General features: G+C 50.5%; 9 protein-coding genes across 9 annotated transcripts; 7 read left to right on the forward strand and 2 right to left on the reverse strand.

Annotated features, from left to right (window-relative positions):
* Positions 1–68: 68 nt before the first annotated feature.
* HETIRDRAFT_173117 (uncharacterized protein) lies at positions 69–1,686 on the forward strand (the record flags this gene model as incomplete). The annotated part of the gene is made up of 4 exons (XM_009547784.1): positions 69–153; positions 201–344; positions 416–1,459; positions 1,511–1,686. 4 exons carry the CDS (start codon positions 69–71, stop codon positions 1,684–1,686), a joined length of 1,449 nt encoding a protein of 482 aa, XP_009546079.1.
* A 66-nt stretch (positions 1,687–1,752) lies between these two features.
* On the forward strand, positions 1,753–2,774 carry HETIRDRAFT_147573 (uncharacterized protein; the record flags this gene model as incomplete). Its single annotated transcript, XM_009547785.1, has 5 exons — positions 1,753–1,865; positions 1,965–2,190; positions 2,259–2,312; positions 2,368–2,465; positions 2,524–2,774. Coding segments are annotated over exons 1-5 (651 nt in total), but the record flags the coding sequence as incomplete, so codon positions are not given.
* Positions 2,775–2,903: 129 nt separating this feature from the next.
* On the forward strand, positions 2,904–3,612 carry HETIRDRAFT_439892 (uncharacterized protein). Its single transcript, XM_009547786.1, has one exon. It carries the CDS (start codon positions 2,935–2,937, stop codon positions 3,505–3,507), a length of 573 nt encoding a protein of 190 aa, XP_009546081.1. The 5' UTR covers positions 2,904–2,934; the 3' UTR covers positions 3,508–3,612.
* A 213-nt stretch (positions 3,613–3,825) lies between these two features.
* Positions 3,826–5,750, forward strand: HETIRDRAFT_439893 (uncharacterized protein; the record flags this gene model as incomplete). Its single annotated transcript, XM_009547787.1, has 19 exons — positions 3,826–3,983; positions 4,049–4,127; positions 4,195–4,208; positions 4,263–4,322; positions 4,372–4,413; positions 4,475–4,484; positions 4,541–4,558; positions 4,610–4,635; positions 4,710–4,735; positions 4,800–4,834; positions 4,901–4,925; positions 4,991–5,002; positions 5,074–5,089; positions 5,148–5,184; positions 5,266–5,366; positions 5,421–5,480; positions 5,535–5,562; positions 5,631–5,688; positions 5,736–5,750. Coding segments are annotated over exons 1-19 (732 nt in total), but the record flags the coding sequence as incomplete, so codon positions are not given.
* Positions 5,751–5,830: 80 nt separating this feature from the next.
* On the reverse strand, positions 5,831–6,672 carry HETIRDRAFT_409369 (uncharacterized protein; the record flags this gene model as incomplete). Its single annotated transcript, XM_009547788.1, has 3 exons — positions 6,110–6,672; positions 5,958–6,038; positions 5,831–5,903 (listed from the first exon to the last, which is right to left on the reverse strand). Coding segments are annotated over exons 1-2 (227 nt in total), but the record flags the coding sequence as incomplete, so codon positions are not given.
* Positions 6,673–7,385: 713 nt separating this feature from the next.
* GS3_GFA (putative GFA) lies at positions 7,386–8,156 on the reverse strand (the record flags this gene model as incomplete). Its single annotated transcript, XM_009547789.1, has 4 exons — positions 7,386–7,514; positions 7,603–7,669; positions 7,762–7,872; positions 7,972–8,156. 4 exons carry the CDS (start codon positions 8,154–8,156, stop codon positions 7,386–7,388), a joined length of 492 nt encoding a protein of 163 aa, XP_009546084.1.
* A 142-nt stretch (positions 8,157–8,298) lies between these two features.
* On the forward strand, positions 8,299–10,529 carry HETIRDRAFT_434050 (uncharacterized protein; the record flags this gene model as incomplete). The annotated part of the gene is made up of 10 exons (XM_009547790.1): positions 8,299–8,516; positions 8,571–8,689; positions 8,742–8,748; positions 8,802–9,137; positions 9,194–9,262; positions 9,316–9,389; positions 9,444–9,735; positions 9,797–9,900; positions 9,958–9,962; positions 10,021–10,529. Exons 1-10 carry the CDS (start codon positions 8,466–8,468, stop codon positions 10,527–10,529), a joined length of 1,566 nt encoding a protein of 521 aa, XP_009546085.1. The 5' UTR covers positions 8,299–8,465.
* A 1,811-nt stretch (positions 10,530–12,340) lies between these two features.
* On the forward strand, positions 12,341–14,906 carry cyp42 (cytochrome P450 monooxygenase 42). The gene is made up of 12 exons (XM_009547593.1): positions 12,341–12,616; positions 12,677–12,852; positions 12,907–12,998; positions 13,053–13,085; positions 13,145–13,166; positions 13,221–13,514; positions 13,571–13,790; positions 13,847–13,902; positions 13,959–14,097; positions 14,154–14,449; positions 14,518–14,712; positions 14,791–14,906. Exons 1-12 carry the CDS (start codon positions 12,412–12,414, stop codon positions 14,845–14,847), a joined length of 1,785 nt encoding a protein of 594 aa, XP_009545888.1. The 5' UTR covers positions 12,341–12,411; the 3' UTR covers positions 14,848–14,906.
* A 228-nt stretch (positions 14,907–15,134) lies between these two features.
* On the forward strand, positions 15,135–17,812 carry HETIRDRAFT_235818 (uncharacterized protein; the record flags this gene model as incomplete). The annotated part of the gene is made up of 9 exons (XM_009547791.1): positions 15,135–15,571; positions 15,679–15,934; positions 15,984–16,540; positions 16,598–16,657; positions 16,713–16,875; positions 16,935–17,081; positions 17,135–17,290; positions 17,349–17,681; positions 17,735–17,812. Coding segments are annotated over 9 exons (2,187 nt in total), but the record flags the coding sequence as incomplete, so codon positions are not given.
* Positions 17,813–18,055: the final 243 nt, after the last annotated feature.

Here is an 18,055-nt window from a genome sequence, read left to right on the forward strand (position 1 = left end):
TCACGGATGTCACACTCTCCAGGAAGACCCATTTTTCGAGTGCACCTCCATTTGTGCGGCTTACGACCATGTCCGTTTCATCATATGAAGGGGACGATATACAAGTGACCAGGAAAAGGAAACGATTAGATGGAGGGATGTCTTGGAGTAGAGGTTCGTCGATTGTCCTGCTTGTCAGCCTCTCCTGATATCTTGTCCAGATAGTATTGCTGCATCTAGGCAGCTCATTTTGGAAGAGCTTGACCTGGAAATAGATGTTAGGCAACGAGTACATGATATGATTCAATCTCGCATAACTTGGGCTCTCATTCTCCAAGAAGCCCTAGAGAATAAGGATATTCAAGGTAAAGGTATCGGACATTTGGAGTTGCAGGCTATCCGTCTAATTTTCAGAGGCCATCGACTTTTCTTGCAGCTCAGGCTCAGGCATCTGAAGCATTCCAAAACGCGGCTATGGAAGCACTGGATACTGCTGAAGCTTCATGTCTCCCGTTTCTCTCCCGTGAAACCCTACCAGCCGTTCCTCGTGCCCCTGCACCCATCAAATCCGCGCCCGCTTCCGTGTTAGCGCCCACCCCACCTCTGATAGAGCCTCGTCATACTCGCCATACACGTCAACGACCACTCAATGATCTTGCCCGCCCCGCCCGCAGCAGCAACGCCAAGCTACTTTTTCTACAGAACACAAACACATCCCCTCCCACCCTCGCCAAACTCGCCTGTCCTGATTGCGCGCGCACCAACTTCCCGAGCGTCCAGGGCCTGCTAAATCACTGCCGCCTGCGCCATTCTCGCGATTTCGGAAGCCACGATGAATGCATACGGAATTGTGCGGTGTCCGTTCCCAAGGAAGAGCAGGAGTGGGTGATGCAAAACGGCATCGAGCTCGGAGAGGTCAGTCTGCCGAGTTTGAGGAGCTTGTTTGAGATTGCTGTCGGCGGCAGTAGAACGGAAGTACCTTCCGCACCGGACGATGATGGCGAACGGGAGAATCCCGAGCCTGAACAGATCGTGGGGAGCGCTGTCATCGGTTCAAGCTCAAAGACGAGTACTCATCTGTCGAAGACGCTTGGTCTCCATATTGATACTCCTGCGCTGGCGCCCTTTCTTGGTCTCAGCCATGCCCCAAAGCGTAGATGCATCAATGTCCTGGACCAAGGTAAATTCGTTGATATCTTTGACGATGTTGGAAACACAATCTCCGACAACGTGAGCCCAATGCACGTGGGAGGACCTCGATGGCGGATGCCATACACGCATCGAAGCAAAGCGCGTGCCTCGCTCGACATCGCCCTGCATTCCGATATCGCTGAACACAACGAGGCCCTAGATCATGCCCATCTACCACCGTCCATTCCTCCTTCTTTATCATTCGATCCTTCCGCGGCAGCCGCCGGCAGCAGGTTTCATATCATTGCGCGCGTGGCCATCACAGACCGAAGCTTCTGGCTGCCTTCTAGTGAGTATTTACAATATATTTCGAACACTCAGCCCCATTTTTCAAGCATAGATCAACGACCGCCGGCTCTCCAGGAACACACACATCGTTGGATGCTATCCATAGATTCTCCTTCCTACGTAAGTGACAACCCCGCATCGCTTCCATTTCTCTTGCCTCCGTGGAGCGCCGAACTGGACCTGAACCCATACGGAAACTTTAGAGCCTCCATCTGTCCGCTTTTCTAGTTAAGGTGACAATATCCTGTCTCACGGACCCCGCGCCATCGACGCTCCTGGAACCGGTTGTTATATCCTCCCAACCGTTCGCGATTGCGAGCACAACGGATCGCCCGTTCCTGGCGCGCCTAACGCTTACATTCATCGGGTCGCAAAACCCTCCGATGGAAGTCGAGCACTGGGTCGAGGTCAGTAATTCCGTGTCCAGATTATTCGGTTTCCACGTCTGGGTGCTTCAAACTAGTGATCGTTGATGCTTGTCTGTTGTCCATTTGCTGCCTGGCTAGCTCGATCCGCTGAGATCGGCCAGCCCCGTGGTTGGTGACGAGCAGGTCCTTGATGTTGAGCTAGACCGACATACGCAACTGCTGCCTGTGTCAGACGGTGGAGGTGAGAGCAAGCGTGCTGTGATGGCGATGCTGTGTGGCCCACGATCAGAAAAAAGAGACCCTGGTATCGTCAGCGACACTAACTCAGTGCAATCTGATCAGAATCCGTTGGAAGCAGCACCTGGTATGAGTTTACATCATGTCTTCGTCTCCGTGGGCACACGCTGATTATATCGTGCGCCATGCGCCCAGGTTACGCCGTTATTCTCAGGTCTCTGGTTCCCCGCTTTCCTATGACCATGCGAGGTACGAACTGATGAGCCGGCCCGCTCTCTTGTTTCGTTCAAAACAACTCCCACAGATGTCAAGGGCAGAATCGCACCTCAAGTCCCTTATAAGCTGATGCCATCGCTTGCTCAGTTTCGTGCGCTGGTGGCCGGGCGGCGGGAGGCTATCAAAGTAAAGACCTATACTTTCAAACTTGATAGATATCTCTTTGATGGATTCTTTTTGGCAGTGGGGCCGCGCTCGTGCTCTTAAGGAAGCATATGACGCGCGCGTTCGGATGTCGTCTCCTCCGGACGCCGAAAGGATGATTCCTCTGACTATCGGAGATATATTCCGGTGGTTGGAAGATGAGGGCTTCTTCCACCCCGCTCGCCCCAAGGCTCAGGCCGAAGACGCGCCTGATGAAAAAAAAGTTATTGGACACACCGCTGATGCATCAGTGCCGATGGGCGCACAGTCTGACGCTTTCTGTCCTGCCTGCGGTATCGATCTGGGATCCCACATAACCTCAATGAAGCAGGAAATCACGCAAACTTGCCAGATCTTTCCAAGAGGGGAAATTTCTCGATTTCCACTGGTAGACGTCAATGCTTCTATTGAGGGGAACGCACATCCACCCGTGACTTCAGCGCCCGGTCTCATGGCATCGGTCTCTTGGTCTTCGCGCCGTCTTCTGACTGCAGCGGACCCGAAAGTGATCAACGCCATCCGCGAACTCGTTCAGCCCTTGAACCTACCGTATTTTCATAATCAACCCCCCGATCGCAGTGCTAGAGCGCCACCATCATCGCATACGGACTTGGAACAAGCTCTCGCTCCATTTGCTCTCATGTCTCTCTCGTTGCGCGTCTTTGCTCGGAAACTGCTGGAGGGTGGGACGGCTGCGATGAAACACGATCTCTCTGTGGCTCAATCCCGCGTCGGCAGAGGTGGTGGACGAAGGGGAGGGAGTCGAAGGTCGGAGGTCCAAGGAGTGTTAGCGCCCGCGCACGTCGCGCGCCAAGTGCAGGTGATGGCATCACGTGGGGGTAGATTGGAACGTGCCCTTTTTCTGGGGGTCGCAGAGCTCAGGCGTTCTGTTGGGCTGCGGGTGCGCCCTCGGCTACTTTCTGAGCAAGTCACCATGGGCACGGGTATATCTGTTTGTGGGCAGTCGCCAGTGCCTGGACAGGGTGTGCGAAATATGGTGAAGCAAGAGCCAGATGGCGATTGAGGTGGACAGGCTGATAGAGGGCTGTTGTGGGATGGGCCCACCGATCGGGACGAGAGCTGAGACGGTTTTGGCAGTAGTTGACGAATGACGATTTTTACGAAAATTAATTTAGGACAGGAGCGGAGGGTGAAACCGATTCCCCTTGGGGATGTTAAGCGCCAGGCTGCGGGAAGCAATTGTGGGGACCGCCCAGTCGGCAAGGCCCGTAGTGTGAGAGGAGGCCCTCGTCGGGAAAACATGGTCCGCAGAATGGGTTCGAGCGACTTGTTCGCTATTTATCCTCTTCTCCACCTTCCCTTCCTTCTTCTGTCTGCCCCCCACAGATCCTCCCACCCCCTACAAATTCCACGCCCATTTCCTTAGCCTCGTGGTGCTTGCCCTCACCCTCCTCAGGCTGGTCAGGCAATGTCGGCCGGTCAACCCACTATCGACAACACCATCGGTTCTGCGTACATTGGCTGGGGTCTATCCAGTCTGTGAGCCATAAAACACTCATCTCCCATGTCGTCGATTCCCTGCTGACAAATATTTCTTCTGACAGTGTGTTTGGCGTGTTATGCATCCAAGTATGGAGTTATTACCAGCGATACCCGCGTGATAATACGGCGTACAAGTCACTCGTGAGCCCCCTCTTTGACCTCTCAGGAGCGCCTTCGTCAACGAAGAATTTGGCTGTGCGCGAAATAGGTTGGGGGATTGTGGTGCGTCAGCACCTAACTTGGACAGGCCTAGCTCCTAATCCATAGGCACCGCAGGCTCCTGGAATTGCTGCACCAAGTCATGGTCGGCCATTGCGTCTACTCTTACACCGTCACGTACGAGATAGCGCTTCTGTTCTCGCGCTCTCTCTAATTCTTAGTTTAGGAATTTCGGAAACGTATTAGCCCTTGCAGAGAAACCTGTTTGGTGCGTTATCTGCCTCATGTTACGCGTCGTGGTCTGATTAACGTTGGATCATCCCACTCAGGACCCTGAGCGTGAGTCTTACATCTGAAGGAGTAGAATTCTTCTCGAGCTTTGATCTCGGCAACAGTGGCAGGTCTTCATAGGCGTAAGGTTATCCTCATTACACCCGAAAGAAGCCCGCTCATCGAATTCATAGGCGCTTGTCGGAACAATTGTTAAAATGTGAGTTCTCGCTTCATTCGTCTTGCCGATTGTTCCATTTCGAAATATCTGAACGACTTTCCGATATCTTGTAGATGCTTCGGCATGCGCGTGTGGAAGTGTGAGTCCTCCGCAGGACGGAGTGGGATTAGTTCGAGTTCTGACGCGATGTGATGGTGCCGCAGTTAGCAAGGGCAATTATTTCATCACAGGCACCATTGTATGTGCTCGCCTTCCCCCTTTTTTTGCTCAAATTACACTGACTGGCAACGACGGATTATTGTAGATGGTTTTGGCTGTGGCGCAACTCGGTGAGCAACATGCCAGCATCCTACTTCATCTTTTCGAACTATTTTATCTCACGGTCGATTCCTAGGCACGGCGTTGAGTGAGTAACAGTTGGTTTCGGATCCTGCGTGTTTCGAGCTTTCGTCTAACTTGCTGCTTCCAACCATCAAGCTTATACACTGAGATCGTAAGGACTTTCTACCTCCGCTTCGACTCACTTTAATTTATCACCTTGTTCGCGACAGGGTTAAACTGCGTCTGATTCAGGCTAATCAGTTGAAGGCAAGTAGACCACATCTGAGGATGCATCTCGACGTTCATCTGATGTTGTCGATCACTGCACTTACTCTGCCCTCATATTAGACGCTTGGAACGACCTCTCTGGCGCTCGGTGTGGCAACAGATATCGTCACTGCCGCCGCGCTATCGTATTTCCTACACAAGATGCGTACAGGATATGCAAAGTAAGTCTGCGGTGGTCTCGATTCATCCTCTTCTTTGATGTCTACCCTTCATAGGTCCGATACCCTTATAAATCGACTGATACTGTACTCTGTGAATAATGGAATTTTGACTAGGTGTGTGTTTGGACAGTGTTGGTCTTCTCGCGCCTCTTACCTACCCAATCACAGCGCGTGCAGTCTCACAGTCGTCATTCTGGTCTGTGTTCTGCCCATTTGAAAGTGTTTTCGGCCCTTTGTAATGTACTAACCGCGTGACGAACATAGTACAATGTCATGCCAACCAACTTCATCTTTATGGGCCTGTACTTCGTTTTGAGCAAACGTGAGTGTCCTATCTCTTCGGCGTATCATCCGCTGACTTGCTTCTAGTGTACGCAAACTCATGTCTCGCAACGTAAGTTCGCTTCCGCTTCGCGGTTTCACGTTGTTCGTCAACCCAACCAATGCACCCTGACCGTTTCCAGTCTCAACACGCGCCGCTTCGTGCACGGAAAAGGAACCGATCGCGAGGAGGGCACGGGTCCCACATTCCTCATGGTTGGCAATCTTCAAGGTCGGTCACAGAATCGTCACATTGACGATATGCAAAAGAGTAGGAATGCCGTCGGAGTAAATTCACACACCCCTGTGGAAGTCGACGTGCGCCACGAGGTGTCCGTTACTTCCGACCCCGTGCGTACCCTTCCTTGACGATCCGTTCATTTTCGGTGCCGTGATCTGTGGCTCAATTTACCCCCATTCAGATACCAAAATACGCCCAAGCCTGGTAGGACATCGGGTTGCACCCTCCAACTACCTCCATCCTTCGATTTCGATTCTTGAGACTCCCCTCGAGCCTCGGTTCTCGGAATATTGTCTGAGTATCGCTCTGCAGGCCCCAGAGCCCCCTGTGACCTTGACCTGGTGCGAACATCACTCGCTCTTTATCTTCTGTCCTTGTTTCTTGCCCAACAATAAAGCAATCTTCCGCCTCCTCCCTGTATTACCAACTGTACTTTCCTATCGCTTCCTCACACTGCCTTGCTTGTCTTGCCGACCGGTCGATCAGTCATGTTCGTCTGTTCTGTCTTTCATCACCATACCTATCGGCGTTGTGTTCCCTGTTTCATCGGCCCCTCCTGTCATATCTATTGGTACGATACTGAGAGACCTCCCCACTTGCTGTTACCTTTCCACTTTGTTACCCTCTGAGACGAATGGCGCTTCGGCTTCGGGTACTTGTTATTCGGTTTTTATACTTGCCCTCAATTAACTGGTGTGGGTAAGGGTAGTGAATAATTGAATTTATAGACGTAGATACAGCTACATCTCTGCGGGCATGGTGTTAGAGCTGACAATGGCCGACAGACCACCGCGCGATCAAATTTTAGGAAAGGCTTGGAGGCCATCTCCAACGTGCCCAATTTCATGTTGGCGCATATATCATTCCGAAACCTCTGCATGAAACATCCATGTCTATATGATATTCGCCTCTCAGAGACCCTGGGTCATTGGTCGTAATGGTGATCTAAATTTTAGTCAAGCAGCTACGTATCGAGTTCACGATGGGGCGTTCCTTATCTGCCATACAGTAGGAGGAACTGGATGGAGGAACGTGTCGATTGACGAAAGCACTAGTCACTGACAGCTGACATTGCGCTATATTGTGGGGGAATCTGATACCCAAAGTGTCTCGAAGCGCGTGAATTGCACCCAAAAAAGCAATTTGTCTTTGCTTTCGAAGACGATCGGGCTGCCCTGCCTCGCGTCTTCACTGTGAGGTGCCCTGAGCTTTCCAGAAGCGTTGGCGAAGCTCGCCGGAGCTCTCCTCGTTTGACAGCCTTGGGTACTCGACCTTCTGAGGCGTGTAAGTATCACACTCTCGAGCTTCGCTTCTTCCAATCCAATGTATCATACATTCATACAGGCCTCGAGGACATCGTATTACTTTTCTTCCCTTTTCTTCTGAGTGCCTCGCCAGCATCGTGTGCGAGCTTGTTTCTTTGATAGTTAACCGACCTTGTTATGGTCGACATCGATTCAGGGGATGTACTCTCCGTGCTTCTTGTGCCAGTCTTCAATGGACAATTCGGGATACCCGTCGTAAACTTCCTTCGGGCCCTCGGGCAGCCGGACATAGTCAGGCTTGGAGTCCTTCAAAAGACAGATCTTTGTGGACGTAAATTTGCCGAGAAGTCAATTAGAAAAAACCCCAATCAGTACGCGAAAGGGAATGGAGCAGGATGTGGACACGCACGAGCGTCTCTGGATTCTTCAATTCAGGCGAGTCGATCGCGGACGCGAACGGATGCAGGAGCTCGGGCCTGTGGGGCACGATCGCGAGGATCGCGACGATTCATTCGCAGGAGATGAATTGAAAGAGGCGTTGCGGAGGTGGTCTCTAATGGGTACATACCAAGTCTCGTCGTATAGCCAAAGCATGGCCGAACATTTTTTGCAGAAATTCCGCTCCGAGGAGGCGATCGACTCCTTCGGGGTCCCGCGATTCATGACAGCTTTGTAGATCCTAACAAAATTTTAAAACACCAGATCAATCGACATCCGCAGCGATAACCATTGTCATGCTCTCGGGCTAGAGAAGGGTAAAGATAGGCTGGCAACGTACGATATGTTCTCCTTCCCTTCGATCTTCAGGGTGTTGGAGTGAGCGCCCAGGTTGATCGAGCCGCCCACACCGCCGACTTTGCGACAGATAGAGCACAGACAAAGTTGGTATGCTACAGGAGTGCTAGATTGGACACTAAATTTCACAGCGCCGCAGTGGCAGCTTCCCTTGAGTTCGACGGGCATGATGGTGTCAAGACAGGTTGCAAGGGCATATTAGAGATGAGTAATGTATGTGGCTGGATCTAATCTTATCTCACCGTGTACGTCATCGATCATTGAATCCGCGCTGCAGATTAGTTCGTTGTACTAACAACGGCTTTTGACCAGGAACACCAACAGCGAGGAGCGAGCGCGGCCACTGCGCGGCCCACAATCTCTTTATCTCATCCACACTTATTCAGTGAGACTGGATCTCACATTGTGCTGACCTTTGCTCCAAGAAACTCTGAGTTGAACATTTTTTGTTCTGTGAGAGTACAATTGTCAGTCGACATGCGCGTCGCCGTCGTGGGTTCAGGCGTTTCCGGACTTGCAGCCACATGGGTCAGCCTTCCCATAATCCTAAGCTACAATTCTCATGGGCTAATCTCCACCTAGCTGCTGAACGATCGCAGCAAACACGAAGTGCACCTCTATGAGTCTGACTCGCGTCCGGGCGGCCATGCAAACACGGTCACAGTTGCTGTGCCGGACAAGATACCAGTTGACGTGGATTCGTAGGTCTCCATAGTATCAAATTTGCTTTCTGGTATTGATCATGTCTTTCAGTGGATTTGTAAGTCCTGACTTTCTGTTGTGCCTCTTCGAGCACAAACTCACGGCTACCAGATTGTTTTCAACCCATCTACATACCCGAACTTCCTTCGCTTTCTCCGCTCCCACCCCCTTATAGAAATCATACCTACAGAGATGACGTTCGGGGTCTCGCGTGACGCAGGTGCCTTTGAGTGGGCAGGAAAGACCCTCTTCACTGTGTTCTGCCAACCGAGGCGTCTCGTTGATCCCGACATGTGGCGACTGTTGTACGACGTGCTCCGTTTTAATGCGTGCGCGCGACGACTTTTGACGGAAGAAGAAGAAAAAAAGCATATGACCGAGTTGTCGATCGAGGATTATCTTCAGCGAGAAGGCTATTCAAATAGTTTTCGGGACAATTATCTTGTCGTGCGTTCACTGTTTCCACTGTTCTGACAGGTTCTGATATAACCAGATACGACTAGCCTATGACCGCTGCTGTATGGAGCACACCACCCGACGTCTGTGCTCTGGATTTTCCGGCAAGGACACTGGTGTGTTTTTCTTGATTGTAATTCACCCTACGGCCTATTCACGCATTCTTTAGATCCGCTTTTTGCATAATCACCATTTGCTACAGCTTACGGGGAAGCCGTCGTGGCTTACTATCAAGGGTGGCAGGTTCGTAGGAATGCAACCCTTCTGCTCTGGATATGTTAATAATGTTACGTCTAGTAAACAATACGTCAACACAATCCTTTCCTCACTCCCGGAGGGGGCCCTCCGCCTTTCAAGCCCTGTTGCCTCTGTATCATCAACGCCCCGTACAGATTCGGATGGATTTGATATTACATTGACGACGTTGGACGGAGCTACAGAAATCTACGACCATGTCATATTCGCCTGCCATTCGGATGATGCTTTGAAGATCATGTCTGCCGGCGGCGGAGTTACTCATGATGAGGAGCGGATTCTAGGTGGATTCAGGTGGAATAGAAATCAGGTGATCGTTCATTCAGATGAAATTGTACGTCCTTGCACAGATGTTTCTAGCATACCGACGTTCCATGCACTCATGCAATCCACAGCTTATGCCTCGGAGTAAAGCTGCATGGTCGTGCTGGAATTATCTGACTAAATCGGGTGTGGATGCAGAGGGCTATCACAAGGCCAACAACGACCAGGTCGCTCTGTGAGCAGTTTTTTTTATGTCTGTCTCGATCTCATCGCTCAACGATTTTGAAATCAGAACATGTACTTTGAAACGTTCATTCCAGAATCCATCCTTGAAACTAATCCATTCTATTTCTAGACTGGATGAACGACCTCCAAAAAATCTCCCTCGAGACTCATGGCCCTATCTTTGCGACTTTGAACCCACCTATCCCGCCGTCTCCATCAAAGACGTTCAGCACTCACCAATACTCACATCCCGTCCTCGATGCGCGCAGCGTACGTTTGCAATCCGAGATGCCCTCCATTCAGGGCAAGAGAGGCATTTCGTACGCTGGCGCGTGGATGAAATATGGATTCCACGAGGACGGGTTCGCTTCCGGGCTGCGCGCGGCAGAGCCTTTGTTGAGGCAAGGCGGCGAGGACGTCGAGTTTGAGGTGGAAGACGCGGAGAGGGGGGGCGCGAGGGACGTTCCGTTTATCGCGGCCGCCTTTGACTGGTTGGAATCGAGCGGTGTACGAGTGGTCATCGCAACGATTTTGGGATTATGGTTGGGTGTTGTGAGGACGTTGGCGAGTTTTTACTTCGATTTGAGCGATGTGGGAACGCGACCTCAGGAAAGGGAGCGCAAAGAGAAGGTTATTTGACTCCAGAGCACGCACGATAGGATGTTTGGCCGATTTCCAGTAAACCTTCGTTGATTGCTTTCTGTTAGCTGAAAGGCTCGACGCGTCGTATTGTTGGTTATTGTCCGGCGTATGCCGAAGTAGTCACGCCATCGCATGAACTTTATAATCTTTTCCTCGAATTCTCCCCCATCATCGTTTGTTCTTCTGTCCTCCAGCATCCTCCCTAGCGCTTGGTGTTGTCTGCTTGGCACTATCCGGTGTGATGCGTGTCTTATTCGAGTGAAACACATCACTCTTACATTCCTCCTGTACACTCGGTGTCTGGCTCTTGGGCCGATCCTCCACGATGACATACCCGGATTCGTCTGCTTTCCATCTTCGCCGACGACATTGAACAATGGCATGCAAATCTTACCAGTACGTTTCATTCCCTCATGCCTACTTCGCACATTCGCGCCTATCTTGAATCGTCCATGATATTACAAAATCTGATTTATAATGAGTACGACCTGCCCGTGAGACGGCAGGGCTGACGACCTTTTTTGCTCTGAGACACTTTTTCCATTATTGTGTTTGCATATCGATATTGGGAATGACTTCTGACCTTTTCTGTCAAACAGGTTACGGCCGTGCCAGTCTATGACGAAGTGCAATGTCTTTGATATCCAACACCTTCCATTAAAACTTAAAAATAGGTATCGTATATATGATGACATGTATGCTATGTGTTACACGAATGAACACAGGTTTTCATTTCTGATCCCTTGACCGACAATGTATCGATCCCGCATCGATTTTGCATCTATGATTGATGTATATCCAGTTCAACACGGCAGAGTCTTCGGCCGGTGCTTTGAGTGGCAGGCCCGTCGAGTTACTCATCCGAGTACTTATTTCTCCCATGCGCCGTCTGTTCTCGGAAGTTCTTTGCATGTGAAGAGGAACCACGTTTTTTCTGGACTTCTCATATATCTCTGACGAACATCTTGGATTGCTCACTGTCAAGTGCTCAAGGCGATGATTGATTATAGGTCTCTTCGTATGTCTTTTTTTGGAAGTGATGTTGGATATCGTACATGACAGCGCCAACGTTGATAGATTGAATTGAGCAGTGAGCCTTCTCTTCTCTTCATTTTATTGATACTTTTATAATCAAAGGATTGTTACCAGACCGCCACTTAGATGTTCAATTTCTGCTTCGTGGGGATACAATCATGTTGGCTTGAGTGCGCCCACGGATTTGATGATACTTGGCCAGTGTAAAATTACAGACTTCACTGGGACGGTGTCTCGGCGGCTGTTCGTCTACAACCCTCCACATCTGAAGTATTGGAAGGCATTTGGATGCCCTTCGTTTTGATATTCACATGTCTCATGTTGTGTGCAGCAAGGTGATATTCACATGTCTCATATTGCGTGTAGCAAGGTTCAACAGCAGACGCACCCATACAAGGAGCACGTCGGCGATGCGGCCTCGATGACTGCATATAGCAGAGCCAGTAGTTCTTCCACCGATCGAGCGTCGGATTGGGGCGAAAGTGGAGGTAGGCTGTCACCGGGCCTAACCGTCCCTGGTTGAGACGAGGAACTCGAACTACCCACGACATCATCGGGGTTTTCCGATGCATATTTGGGGTAAGTTTGCTGCCCATTCGCCCAACTTGGAGGTTGGTAGTTGTTCGGATCTTTTGTTTGACGTAGATCCGCCACTCTCCTGAGGCAGGTTGATTCGAAGGTCTTGCGGTGTGCGGCAACCATCCTTCCCGGAACCATAGCCGCTGCTATCGTAACTCGATTCTGACTAAGATGCATTGGTTTAACGTTCTCTCCTATAAAGTGCCGTTGTTGAAGTTGAACTAACCATCTTACTTCTGTTGGTTTGACCATTGTTTCGTAAAGTATGCATCCCGATTACTATCGCGTCCGTATCCTCGCAGATGCGGCCAGGACTCTTCTACTCCCCCAGGTCCTCCTCCTTGCAGTTTTGCGTTTGACGCATGTCACCCCTGGCATTTTCCTGAAAATACTCCTTCACGTCGCCTCCGTACCCGTTATTAGCGTTCTTCGTTTCTGGTACAAGTCATATGCCAATCACAAGGCAGCAGGTGCCTTTTCTTTCGTACGTCTTCGGAGGGACGCGACCTGACGGTGAACACCTTCCCTAGAATCGCTAGGGGCCGCCCCTATCCCTTGCATCAAGGGAAAGTGGCCCGGCAATCTTGATATTGCGCTTGGTCTTGTAAGGTCTTTGAAGCAGGACTATGTCTTGCAATACATGTCGGATCTATTTGACCAGTATGGAAGCGAGACGTTGAACACCAGAATCCTCTGGAATGACCAGGTAGACACAGGTTTTGAGGTTATTCTGTTATCGATCAACTGACATATCTTGCAGATCATAACGATCAGCGAGTCGAATATCAAGTTCATGCTCACAGGAGCAGGATTCGAGTGCTTCCACAAGGGCCCTTACTGGAATGAACGTTTGTGAGTTGATGAGTAGGTTCCTCCAGACCGCTAGTTTCATCTTAGCGTCTGCAGTGAACGCTTTCTTGGAAATGGAATCTTCAACAGGTGATTTCACATGCATTCTACGTGTCACATCAGCCCATTGATGATACATCTCAATCTAGAGATGCGGAAGAATGGCACGCAGTGAGTATTTCCCCATTTTCACTACCTTCTTCACTGGTTGCATCTCGTACATAGCACCGGCAAATTGCGCGCCCGTGGTTCGCAAAAGACCGCATCTCGGATTTGAATCTATTTGACCGTCATGCATCCACAACCATGGCTCATGTATCCAAATTCTCAAGTCTCGAGGAGGCTTTTGATGTGCAAGATCTATTAGCTCGCTTCACTATAGATACTGCAGCTGAATTTCTCTTTGGCACTGCCCTGAACACGCTGCACGCCGCGCTGCCAGTCGCTGGCAAGACCAAAATGGGCCCGAAGGGGAGTGCTATCGATGATGAATTTGGTACTTTCGCTTGGGCATTTGAGGTTCGTAATGTTTGTGTTGGTACATAGGTTAAGATTGATGACAATCTACACGTTAGGATGTGCAAGTGAAGATATCACAGAGGACGCGTATAGGGTCCATGTGGCCCGTCTTTGAACTTTTCAAGGATAAAACGACTGAAAGTAACGCGATCATTCATGGGTGGCTGAAGCCGATAGTTGAGAAAGCGTTGAGAGAGAAAGCTGAGGCCAAGACCGCAGGTGGGAGAAAAGAAGGGGAAAAGACGTTCTTGAGTCATTTGGCTGACAGCACTGACGGTCAGTACTGTCTCTGCTTCCATTTGATGGTCGTTGACACGTCTGGGGCGCAATAGATTCTGATACAATTCGATTCCAAGTCATTAACATGCTCCTGGCAGGGCGTGATACTGTATGTATGAAGGTTCTATGTCATTTGCAGAAAACTGACACAAATTTTGTCGATAGACATCGTCGTTGCTGACATTCGTGATTTATTTCCTTTGCATGCACCCGGATGTAACGAAGCAGCTCCGGAGCGAAATCATCGGTGAATATGGTCGAGACGGTCGACCGACTATTGAAAGTATGCGGAGTCTCAAATATCGTGAGTGCTTTTTGCCAAATGGTTTCCATCTTTGGGCGATCTAATGCGTTTTTAAGTCCGCGCTGTCCTCAACGAGACCCTCCGTCTCTTTCCTCCTGTGCCCCTAAATCTACGGAACTCGGACGACAACCCGCATGCGTTCCCGGCATCGCCCACGGGTGTCACGCCGAAGTACTACGTTCCTCCTAGAACGCAGGTTCTGTACAGCACGCTACTCGTGCAGCGCAAACGCAGCTTGTGGGGCGACGACGCGGATGTATTCAAGCCCTCGCGTTGGCTTGACCCGGCACACATCAAGCTTGTCACAAGCAACCCATTCATGTTCACCCCGTTCCATGCTGGCCCTCGCGTTGTATGCAGTTCATCGGCGCTTCTTCCTTATGTGGATCATTAGACTGATATTGAATACGCTGTATGCAGTGCTTGGGACAGAATTTCGCGTACAACGAGATGTCCTTCTTCCTTATCCGTCTTCTGCAGAAATTTTCAGGATTCCAGCTTGCAAGCGACGCGCAGCCCGCAGAATCGCAACCTCCCGCGAGATGGCAAGGGGGTAAGGGTAGACAGGCATACGAACGCACCTGGCCGGCCAGTTCGGTCACAGCTTATGTGAAGGTGCGCGGCTTGGTTATAATGATAAATAAGACAACAAATGATATGGAGCGCGTAATGGTATGGTTCACGCGACTGCAGGGTGGGCTTTGGGTTCGCGCTGAAGCAGCTAGCGATGACGAGAGTATGTCGGATTGAATTTATCGAGTCTCTACTCTGTCCGGACGCAGGAATCAGCAGCCCCTATTTTTTGCATTAATATCATCCATTCCCATGGGAAAAAAAATAGAATGAGTAGATATCCATTCTGCTTTGAGAACGGCTTCCGGAATCTGCAGGTCAGACATTTATGCAAAAAGCTGGGAAGTGATCATGTGATCGGTCGCGTATCATGGACGCGTCTTTGCTTCCCACGGTTCAACCACTCACCGCTACGTCCGCGACACCACTGTCGCCGACGACAGCGATAGAAATTTAGGATGTCCTCCTCTTCCTCCTCTAGCAGGATAGCGCGCACCATCCCTACACCAAAACGTCCTATATCCTCTCTAGGGGTCTCTGACGAAAACAGGCAGTCTCGCGCGACGGCGCCAAATCCGACAAAGAAATATAAGTCTGCTCTCTCATCTGAGGCACGGTCACGTACAACGACCACGAAATTGAAGCCGCCGCCACTACCTTCTCTTCCTGGAACGCCAACAAAGCGAGGCGATGGATCAAGAGCTAGGACACCGACTACGCCACGTCGGGGGGCAGAAAGCCCGATGTTTGACATTCGGAGCGAAATGGATGTCAGCAGAGTTGATCCCGAAGAGGTATTGGTTGACTTTCAGAATGTCGAGCCTGGCGATGTATCGGGCGAGATTGACGAAGAAATGCTGAGGCAGTACGGCCGTGAAGATAAGGTATTAGTTTCTATAAGGTCCGTCTGAGTTCAATTTTCATGACTCCAGCAAAAAAAAAGGGACGAATTTCTCCTACGAAGCCTGTAGCTGTTGTCGAGATACAGTATTAATTGACCTCCAACAGAATCCGTCCGTCCAACTCGCCAACGGCCTGGGATATGTCAGGGTCGGATACAAAGTCCATCAAGCTTCTTCCACAGTATCATAAAAATGCGGGGACCTCTCCCTCCGAATTTTATTTTGACGAGATACTGACAGGCTCTGAAAACAAACCAGTATACAATGCTGTCGCACGCAGCCACGTCTGGGCCGCTATGGACGGGTTCAACTCTGTCGTGTTTGCTTATGGTCAGACCGCCAGTGGGAAGACTTTCACACTAGTGGGTCATTCAAAGTACAATTCAGAGCTGTATTGATCCTTGTTGGTAGTCTGGTGATGACGAACAGCCGGGAATCATCCCGCGTGCGATGAAGGACGTCTTCGCATATATCCGTCGCACCTCTTCGCGAGAGTACCTACTTCGTTGTTCATATATCGAGATCTACAACGAGACCATACACGACCTCCTAGCTCCGCCTTCCTCCAGCGTTTCCCAAAATGTGCAGATTCAAGGCACAGGCAATAATGTTTGGCTCTCGCCCCTACGCGAGGAGGTCGTCACTAGCTTGAAGGGCGTACATGAGGTTTTGCAGCGAGGATGGGGTAACAGACGTACGGCCAGCACGGACTGGAACGAGCGTAGCAGTCGGAGTCATAGTGTCTTTAGGGTCGTGATCGAGAGCCGGGTGCGAAGCGAGGATGGCACGAGTGGGAGGCAGACCCCTGGGTTTGGAATGCGACCACCGACGCCGGGTGGACCAAGGTTGCAGGCTATCGGAGAGAGGAGCGTGCAGACGTCTGTGTTGAGCTTGATCGACCTCGCTGGGTCAGAGAAGGCCACGACGGACAAGGATCGGACAAGGGAAGGAAAATACATAAACACCAGGTACGCTGCTATTTCTATAATGAAGGACGCAGTCAGGTTCAATGTAAGCTTGTGTAGTTTATTGACTCTTGGAACCGTCATCTCAACCCTTGCGGACAACTCTGCGAAGAGCAAGAGGTATGTGCAGGTTCTCTGCTGTAACACCAATATGATGTCGATACAATGGTCTCAGTGACCACGTCCCATACCGCAATTCCAAACTTACGCGGATGCTTCAGCCTACACTCTCGGGAAATGCCCGTATATCTGTCATATGCACTATCAATCCAGACACGAACGCCGTTGCAGAATCGAATAGTACTTTACTTTTTGCACAACGAATCAAGAAAGTACAGGTTCGTGAGCCCGTCCCTCGTCTTTCGCGATTCCGAACTGATCATGTGGGTCAACACAGCTGAATGCCCAGAGGAAAGAAGTCGTAGATACTGATGCTCTACTCGAACGATACAGACAAGAAATTGAAGAGCTCCGCAAGCGCTTGGCAGAGAAAGAAAAGGAGAAGGATGCTCCTACCAAGTCGCGTAGACTTTCTGCACGAGAGGTGAGGCGATTGGGGCGATTTCGTAAAGGGAGAAGCTGACTACTGATCATCAGCAAATGGATGAATCGAAAGCGATGAAAGACCTGAACTCTCGAATTCGCCAGCTGACGAACCTGATTCTAACTAGTCAGACGGTGGACGCGAACAGGGGCGACGAGTCGCGTCCCAGCAGCCCTGCCAAGGTTGATTTCGATATGTCTCCTTACCAGGTACGCGCCTGTCCGGCCTCGCAGACTGCTGTAACATATTAACGGCTTTATCTTTTAGCTTCAGCAAGAGCTCCTGTCAGCCCGACGTGAGATCGAGACACAATCAAATCAAATACTTTCCCTCGAAGCAGCTCTCTTATCTCGCCCTGAATTGCCGCCAGATGCGCCCGAGAGTGAGAAGGACAAACTCATGGTTGAGCAAGCGAAAACTATCAGGGAGCTAGAGTTTGTGATCAAAGGATATGAAGAAAACCTAGGCGAGCCCTTGCGTGCGGTAAGGGAAGATGTAGAAAACGAGTGGATTGCAAAGGTGGAGAGTGAGCGCAAGCTGAGGCTGGAGAAGGAAGCGTGGTCAGAAGAGTTGGTTCGTCAGTTGGAGAAGGAGAAAAAGGTCAGGCTTCTTGTCATACGTGTGGCTCAGTTGTTGATTCAGATGTGTGGTAGATGCGGATGCAGTTGGAGGAGGAGCGAAGAGCACTTGCTGCTTTCGTGACCAAATTCGACTCTCTTACGTCAGGATTACTTGGGGACGGTTTGGATGCAGGGGCCAGAGCAGGAATCAGTTCATCACGGTTGCGTATACCTCTACCAGTACTCGGGGAGCGTCAGAGGAATCGTGTTGTCTTGCCTAGTAGTCTCGCCGTTGTTGAAGAGTCTGAATCTCCAGTCCAATTGGACATCAAGCGAGCGAAGGTGGAACCCAGTCTGTTGGAAGAGCAATGGGAGGGAATGGACGAGGAGAGCTTTGAATTGGAGAAAGCGGCG

Source organism: Heterobasidion irregulare, assembly GCF_000320585.1.
Source record: "Heterobasidion irregulare TC 32-1 unplaced genomic scaffold scaffold_05, whole genome shotgun sequence".
In the NCBI taxonomy this organism is placed as follows: domain Eukaryota; kingdom Fungi; phylum Basidiomycota; class Agaricomycetes; order Russulales; family Bondarzewiaceae; genus Heterobasidion; species Heterobasidion irregulare.

What these genes read in the sequence shown, in the direction of transcription:
- HETIRDRAFT_439892 (XM_009547786.1), top strand. Translation starts at nt 2,935, where the DNA reads ATGGCATCGGTCTCTTGGTCTTCGCGCCGTCTTCTGACTGCAGCGGAC.
- cyp42 (XM_009547593.1), top strand. Translation starts at nt 12,412, where the DNA reads ATGCATCCCGATTACTATCGCGTCCGTATCCTCGCAGATGCGGCCAGG. An exon ending in GGAAATGGAATCTTCAACAG is followed by an intron (nt 13,086 to 13,144) that starts GTGATTTCACAT and finishes ATCTCAATCTAG; the next exon opens with AGATGCGGAAGAATGGCACG. An exon ending in CGGTCACAGCTTATGTGAAG is followed by an intron (nt 14,713 to 14,790) that starts GTGCGCGGCTTG and finishes ACGCGACTGCAG; the next exon opens with GGTGGGCTTTGGGTTCGCGC.